Genomic DNA, 8,986 nt, shown 5'->3' on the forward strand with positions numbered 1-8,986 from the left:
CAGTAAAGTAAAGTGAGCCAGTCTGCCAGCACGCTGTCGCGGCTTTCGAGTGTGTCGGATAGTGGAAGAAGCGGCGGGCTGCATGACCGCAAGACTAAAATTACTTAAGTCACTTCGCTACTCAGTCGCCGAAGACATCGGCGCACGAAATGTAGGCTAACGTAACGCCATCACATTTGCATTTCGTGTATTTGTTTCTCTTTTTTTATATATTTAATGTGTGTGGTTTAAAAAACAATAGATTTTACTTAAATTTTGGTGACTTAAGTCACACACAGTGTAGGAGTGTTTATTAACTTGACTTACCATATAAAAAAGTCCAGTGACTTAAGTTGCGGTGAGTTGAATTGAACTAATTCAAGGTGTTCAATATAAGTTCAAAACCTTCAAGATCAACGACTTAAAACTTGACTTAAGTAAAGTTTTAAGCAATGTGTTTTTAAGTTACTTGATTTAACTTGTTCCGAGGACGGAAATCTACAAAATGTCAAGTGAGTATTAAAATTACTTTAAATTACTTTAGTTTAAGTTAATTTAATTTGCGTTAAAGTTACTTAAGTAGGTTTTCGGCAAATTTGCGCGAAATATGATTGAGAGTCTAAATATTTAGGTGTGTACGTCAGAAGTGCAGGAAGTGCTTATCATGGTGACTCATTTACTGCCGAAAAATATTCGTAGCTAAACTGGTTCTTGGATTATTATAATATAGTATGAATATTAAACATACTTAAGTTAAGTCGATTTCTATGAAAAAGTGCAATTTTTACGGTTTTTGTTGTATTTTCTGTACCACTCAGTAGAAATTTACCAAATTTGGTTCACATGTAAACCAATACATGTTCTTTGAGTAAGTTCAAAAATAATTAAGATATAATTAATATTTTTTATTTTATTAAGTGTCAAAGTTCAACAATATTCAACATAAGGTAATTTTTGAACAATTATTGTATTTTTTACGATAGTTCTTTGCCCACTTTATATAATACCGTGAAATTTACACTACTGATTAAAAAATTAATGTTCTTTCATATTGTGAAAAAATTTTACAAAAATTTTATACAATTTAAAAGTTATTGTTTATCAAAGTTTGAAAAACAAACAAAACTGTATTTTTTGTTGAATTTTTGTATTTTTGCGATAATTCTCACAACACTTTGTATACACACATAAAATTAACACTATTTATACAAAAATTAATGATCTTCGACTCATTAAAAGAATTTTGTAAATAACTTAAAAACTTTGAAAGTTATCGCTCGTCAAAGTATGCAAAACAATTTTCAAAACACTTTCTCATCAATTGATGCTTTTCGAATCGATTCATGTCACAAATCCGCATAGTTTTCACCAGAAAATCATTTCTGCCATTGCCTTCATGTCACTGTCACTTAAAATGCAAAAAACATTTGCAATAAAATGAATTTGCATCGCATTCACTTCGTTCGTTGCAAATGAAATTAATTTGATTGCAAAACATTTCGAAACCGTTTCACAATCTCAAATTAACGAAGAATATCATAAATGTCAACATTGCGAGTTAATAATGAAAGAAATCATCTCAACATCTTCAATTTAACTTCTTGTTAGTCTTGTTGATGTGGATGTTGAAGTCTTGCACTATTGACACATTCACAACAATGTTGTGCACTCATTTTGCAAGCAACGCAAGCAAAATTACACAAAACAAGAGAAAAGTTAACAATGCATACACACAAAAGTCAACAACTGTAACAATTCTAACCTTACTTTTCTTATTTAAGTCTAATCTATTTAATTAATTATTTTTAGGTTTTTAGTAAAAAATAAAGATGAAAACAAAATTTTTATTTTTCAATTAAAATTAATTTCTGAATTAATTTTGTAACATTTACATATTAGCAAATATTGTAATTTGTTCCAGATATGAGGAGAAATTAAAATAAAATGTAAATGCATTTTTTGTAAACGAAAGCTTCGGTTGGAATTGAATGCAAATGCGAATGTAAATGAAGAAAGCAAGGAAGGAAGTGTTTTTACACAATTTACTAAATTTACACACTTTGATGAACATGTGAATTGTTCGGACGCATAAATATATGTCTTATACTTTTTATGGAGTTGTGAATAAAATTTTACGGTTTATAAGCATTTTAAACAAATTATTTCGACAGTTTAGAGCAGTTTTATGTTCCAATTGTATGAAAAATGTTGAGTAATGAATGATTGCGAAATAAAATGAAAATGAAAACAAATTAACACGTTTAAAACTAAAAATTCCAATTTTTTACAATTTTTGTTTTTATTTTTACGATAATTCTTAGAACACTTTGTATATACACATGAAATTTACATTATTTGTATAAAAATTAATACTCGTTTGAATGCTGAAGAAATTTTTAAAATATTTTAATTAATTTAACAGTTATTGTTTATCAAAGTATGAAAAACAAAAAATATTGTATTTGAGCACAATTTTTACACTTTTAATGATAATTCGTAGACCACTCTGTATACAAACATGAAATTTACAGTACTTATACAAAAAATAATGTTCTATAACTTAGTAAAAGAATTCTGTTAATAACTTAAATATTTTAAAAGATATTGTTTATCAAAGATGCAAAACACTTTTTCGACAGTTTAGAGCAGTTTTATGTTCTAATTGTATGAAAAATGTTGAGTAATGAATGATTGCGAAATAAAATGAAAATGAAAACAAGTTAACACGTTTAAAAGCACTAAGATAATTTGTTTTTAATTGCTTGATAGGGACAGTTGTGGGACATTAAAGTTTATCATTAAATTTTCTCTTGTTTAGCGATTAAATTAAAAGTTATTTTGTTTTGGTTGCGTTTGAATGTAAACTTGACTTGGAATGGTTTCCCACGTACTCGAAAACTATCAAGCATAAAGTTAAGTAAAAATCTTTATTTAGTAATAATAAATTGCCATCTAGCTAGATAGTTGGTACTTATTTCCACATCATATTAAATTTCTTGTTTATTTGGCTCATTTGAGTATGAAACACAAGTTTTGTGAAAGCAACACAAATTGATTTTAACAATCTAAATATGTCATTTGAAACAAAACATATTTTATGTTTAGTTATTAATTTTAAGTAAGTTTTGAGGTTAAATTGAGTTTCTGTTCAATATTTCGTTTTTTTCATTAATTTTTTACACTTTTAACATTCAATTAGCGCTAATTAAGTTTTTCGTGCAATAAAACAGGTTAAATCAACTCTTGAAGAACTTAACCTGAACTTAACTTAACTAGAGTCGATGTGTGTTGACTTAACACACAATTTCGTAACGGTTAAAACGAAATCACATGTATCGGAAACAAGTTTAAACCGTTTCGTAAAATATTCCGCGATAAAATGGCAAAGAAGTCACCAAAACCTCAATAAACTCAATAAACTCAATATGATTATTTGAAGATACAACAGTAACTAATAAGTATCTATTATTATTAAGTTTCCAATTAATCATTAGTATGCATAAACATACTTAATACTAGTTACTGCTACTACTTATTGTGTTTTGTTCTTTATTCCTCATTCTTTGCCTATTTTTGTAGTTAAAACTTTCAAACGTGCAGTATTTGTAATTTCGTACGTGCTGTTATTAAATGTTACGTATCTCATAGTGAATGAGTTGAAAATTTTGAATTTGTAATATTTACGCAATCATTCAACCAATTATATTAATTTGGTATCAAATATCAAGCAGAATTCAGTTTTATTTCAACCTGTTTTGGTTTTGTTTTATTTTTGTTAATATCTTCTAAACTAAAACTGATAACGACTAACGGATTAAAGATTATGAAACTTCAGAAAATTCTTTATAAGATAAAAAAAGAAACTGATCAAAATTTATTTGGTAACAGTTCTGAAATCGTGTTTAAAAGTGCGCATTTTCATTTTATACGAGTTTTTTTTTGATTGCGAATATCTCGTAAACTAGAAGAGATAAAAATGAACGAATTGGAGATTCTGAATCCTTGGAAAATTCTCTATATGATAAACTATTTCAATCAAGAAAATTCAAAGAGTTGATAATGCAAATTCCACAAATTCTGTCAATTTGTACGAAATATCAATCAGAATTCAATTTAATCCGAACTTATTTTGGTTTTTATTTTATTTTAGCTAATATCTAACGAGTTTTTTGCGTTTCTAAGTAGTTTTTAATGATAAACGGAAGAAACTTGGTTTCATCAAGTAATGCATCCTGCATTATTCATTATTGTTACACTGTCAACCACCAGAAATGATTAATAATGCGCATTACGTTCAATGGCACAAAATCTAAATAAAACAATTTGTTTTTCTTTTCTTTTCTTTTCTTCTTGTTCATGTTTTGATCTTGAACCAGCTTACGACTTAAACTTAAACAACCTTAAAATGCGAATCTAAAAGTGAACGTAACTTTTGTGTGATGAAGTTATGAAGTTTCTTGTGATTTGTATTGTTTTTTGTGTTTGCAACACAATGGACTTGGAAGAACGCCGGTTCGTGACTGGAGTGAATGCTGGATGCACGATGAGAGAAATAAAATACTGTAAAACAATTTGAGAGCGAAAACGGTGATAGAAAACAAGCGAACGCGACCTGCGCTCGTAGAAAATCGAAAACGACGCTGAAAAGCGACAAGAAACGCGATAATTTGCACGGAATCGTGAATAAACACGTTAAATTTGTTTGAGACTATGGAAAACTTTCACTGACATTATATTTAATATAAGTTAACAAGATATTTTGCCTACAAACAGAAATATCTAAAGAAATTGACTGAAAAAATAGTTCTTTAATGAAAGTGACACGAAATTTGTTGTAACTTTTGCAAACCTCAACAAAATTTAATAAAATTTGCAGGTACTAAAGATAATAAACTGTAGGATAACATACTTCAAGAAATTTTAAAATATCATTAATACTTTTGTGTTAATCCTTGATTGAAATTGATCCTTTTTTTGTAAGTTTGTAAAAATTTTAAATCTGCAATATTTTGATTGCGGATATCTCGGAAACTAAAAGCGACAGAAAGGAACGGATTGAAGATTCCGATTCTACGGAAAATTCTTTATTAGAATAGTTGATCAAATCATGCCTTTTGTGCTTAATTTTCCAGTAATTAACAAAAATTTAAAATTATCACAATTTTTTAATTTAAATATTTCCAAACACTTTGTAAATATGTGTAAATATTTATTTGTTCTCAATTTATAGAAACGTTGATGTGCATCGTGGTCTCGTGCCAATTAATCGTTCTCGCCGCCGGCCACGGCCGACTAATCGAGCCGCCCAGCCGCGCTTCCGCCTGGCGTTACGGTTTCGACACGCCGCACAACTACAACGACCACGAGCTCTACTGCGGCGGTTTCAGCCGCCAGTGGCAGAAGAACGGCGGCAAGTGTGGCGTCTGCGGAGATGCATGGGATGCTAAGTAAATCACACATTAATTACTTCTTTTAATTCACTATTGAATTCATTTTTTTATTTGAATTTTAGAACACCTAGGGCTCATGAATACGGCGGTACCTACGGTCAAGGCGTGATCGTTCGTAAATATCGTGTGAAGCAAGTGATCAACATCCGGGTGGAGTTGACCGCCAGCCATTTTGGGTATTTTGAGTTCGCTGTGTGCCCCAACTACAAAACAGGGAATCAGGAGTGTTTAGATAAGAATATTTTGAAGATTGTTAAACCACAAGATGGCATGGAGCATCATAATAGTCGGTATTATCCGAAAGACGGAAATAAAGTTTATGAGATGAAGTATCGACTTCCGGATATATCTTGCGCGCATTGTATGCTTCAATGGAGATATATAGCAGGTAATAATATATTTTTTCTGCTTGCATCTTTAAAGTAACACTTTTATCGTTTATTATACGCTCTTGCTTCTTAAATGTAATTTTTCAAAACATGTTGTGGAAAACGCCCGGTATCTCGGGAGTTTTTGGATTAATTTTATAATTCTTTTTATTATTTAAGAGAAGAAGGGTCCTTGTATCGTTTGGTAATTTTTCTGCTTCCTAAAGGACTTCGAAGTGCCTTTAAATTTACTTTGAAAAACTGCTTTTTTTGAAATTTATAGATCATGCCGTGGAAAACGCCCTGTATCTCGGGTGTTTCTGCAATAATTTTACCGTTCTTTTTATCATTTAAGAGAGAAAGAGTTCTTGCATCGTTCTCAATACTTTTCTGCTTCCTAAAGGGCTTAGAAGTGCCCTTAAAACAATTTTATATAACTACTTTATTTGAATATTTTCTAAACATGCCGTGGAAAACACCCTATATCTTGGGTGTTTTTGGATTAATTTCATCGTTCTTTTTATTTATTAAGAGAAGAAGAGTCTTTCTATCGTTTGATGTACATTTTTGCTTCCTTAAGGCTCTAGAAGTGCTCTTAAATCGACTTTGAAAAACTGCTCTTTTATGAAAATTTTCAAAACATGCCGTGGAAAACGCCCTGTATCTCGGGTGTTTTTGGTTTAACTTCACTGTTCTTTTGATTATTTAATAGAAGAAGAGTTTTTCTATCGTTTGCTGTGCTTTTTTGCTTTTTAGAGGACATAGAAACGTCTTAAAAATGCCTTTGAAAATGTGCATTTTTAACACATTTTTACATTCAAATCTAAAAATTTCCGGCGAAGTTCTTAAAATCGATTCGAAATTATTTTGAATTCGTGCGAAGATCGCGCAAAAATTTTCAACCTCCTCGACATTCTGGGATCCGGATAACACAAACTAATTTTACCATTGGTTTTCGATCCCGAAATTGTCATGCATATCGAGAGAGAGAGAGAGAGGTAGTGAAGAGAGGAGAGAGAAGAAATTGAATTTCAAATTCAGTCGAAAATCCTGCGAAAGTTTTCTACCTCCTCGCATTTCTGGGATCCGAATAACACAAATCAATTTTATTGGTTTTCAGTCTTAAATTAAATTAATTTTTGGGTCGAAAATCAATGACAAAATTGGTTGTGTTATTCGGATCTCAGAAATGCGAGGAGGTAGAAAATTTTTGCGCGATCTTCGCTCGAATTCAAAATAATTTCGAATCAATTTTACGAACTTCGCCGGAAATTTTCAGATTTGAAAGTAAAAATGTGTAAAAATGCAAATTTTTAAGACGTTTTTTCATGTCTTTTAAATAGCAGAAAAATACAGTAAACGATAGAAAACTCTTCTTGTATTAAATAATAAGAAGAACGGTAAAATTAAACCAGAAATACCCAAAACACAGGGCGTTTTTAGGATATTAAAAGTTTAAAACTAATGTTTAATGTTTTTCTTCATCATTTTAAGGTAATAATTGGGGAAATTGTCCGAATGGCACCGGCGCTGTTGGTTGTGGTCCACAAGAAGAGTTCCGTGCATGTGCTGATATTAAAATAGGATCCAAGGATGCATCGGATGATGATTACAACGAGATAACAGACACAGATGATGCTGATCTTCTCAATGCGGATGGCACCGAAAAACCAACGTATTCCCCTACTTCTTCCATCTTTATTTCATTGCTATCTTTTTTAGCAATTTCCTTAATTTTGTTCCTGATCTATTTTCATTTCTATCGAGTTGGTACTAGATTTAAGGAATGGGTGCTTGCGCATCCTATTCGGTTCTATCGCAGGGAGAAACAGCCGCCTATGCCGCCTCCAAGAGGTGTTAAGAAGAACTTTTCTGTGAAAAGTGAATCAGGGCAGGATGGCATGTACGAGATTAATCTGAATGGAATGCAAACGAAGCCAACGAACGTTCCTGATGTGTAGATTTAAGTTTAGTCTGAATGAAGTGAAGATGTTGATGAAGAGATGATGATGAGGATGCTATTTGAAGGCTGTTAACAGTTTACGGCCGCTAGTAAAGCTACATACTCATTTTTTATAAGTTATCAAACTTGTTCATTGTTTTAGTAAGCATAAAAAGACAGTTTTAGATTACAGCATTATAAACGCTTAGACTTCAAAGTATTATTTTGTATTCTTTTTACATCTTAAGTCTGTAATATGTGTCTGATAATAAACTTAACTATTTTTTGTAAACATTTGCTTTTTTTTAATTTCTAAGAGTTGCAGTAGAAAACACCCAGTAACTGCTGCAAAAATAGCACAATTTATGGGTTCTTTTTATCATTTTATAGTTAAAGAGACCCTTTATAGAATGTACATCCTTCTGACTCCGTAAATCTATTAGTAGTGCCTTAAAATACATTTAAAAGTTTATAAACATTAAATTATTGGTTGAATTTGAACGAAAAATTAGTGAAATGGTACCTACTAGTGCCATCTGTCGATTAAAAACCCTTATCACTAAACTTTTTCAAGGCTGTGTGTAGAGCGCTATATAAGCTTTCAAACTTTAGTATCTCGCCGATAGATGTCAGTCTAGACCAAAACTTTACAAGTAGAAAAACTTGTCGTGGAAAACGCCCTGTATCCTGCGTGTTTCTGGATTAATTTTACCTTTCTCCTTATTATTTTTGAGAGGAAGAGTTCTTGTATTGTTTGCTATATCGGTCTGCTATCTAAAGGGTGTAGAAGTACCCTTAAATCGACTTTAAAAACAGCTTTTTATAAAAAATTTCAAAACATGCCGTGGAAAACGCCCTGTATCTTTGGTGTTTCTGGTTTAATTTTATTGTTCTTTTTATTATTTATTAGAAGAAGAGTTCTTCTATCATTTGCTATACCTTTCTAGTTTCTAAAGGGCCTAGAAGTGCCCTAAAATCAACTTTGAAAAACTGCTTTTACTGAAAATATTCAAAACACGCCATGGAAAACGCCCTGTATCTCAGGTGTTTCTGGATTAATCTTACTGTTCTTTTCATTATTTAATAGAAGAAGAGTTCTTCTATCATTTGCTATACCTTTCTAGTTTCTAAAGGGCCTAGAAGTGCCCTAAAATCAACTTTGAAAAACTGCTTTTACTGAAAATGTTCAAAACACGCCGTGGAAAACGCCCTGTATCTCAGGTGTTTCTGGATTAATCTTATTGTTC

The 8,986-nt window shown here is 31.2% G+C and overlaps 1 protein-coding gene across 1 annotated transcript; it reads left to right on the forward strand.

Moving 5' to 3' along the window:
• Positions 1-8,031, forward strand: LOC135802514 (uncharacterized). The gene is made up of 4 exons (XM_065316113.1): positions 1-491; positions 5,210-5,426; positions 5,492-5,817; positions 7,292-8,031. Exons 1-4 carry the CDS (start codon positions 485-487, stop codon positions 7,756-7,758), a joined length of 1,017 nt encoding a protein of 338 aa, XP_065172185.1. The 5' UTR covers positions 1-484; the 3' UTR covers positions 7,759-8,031.
• The last annotated feature ends 955 nt before the right edge of the window (positions 8,032-8,986 follow it).

Source organism: Atheta coriaria, unplaced genomic scaffold, assembly GCF_025399875.1.
Source record: "Atheta coriaria isolate IRGN ID8LTWV9N9 unplaced genomic scaffold, Caltech_Dcor_3.1 hic_scaffold_2_pilon, whole genome shotgun sequence".
NCBI classification, from domain to species: domain Eukaryota; kingdom Metazoa; phylum Arthropoda; class Insecta; order Coleoptera; family Staphylinidae; genus Dalotia; species Dalotia coriaria.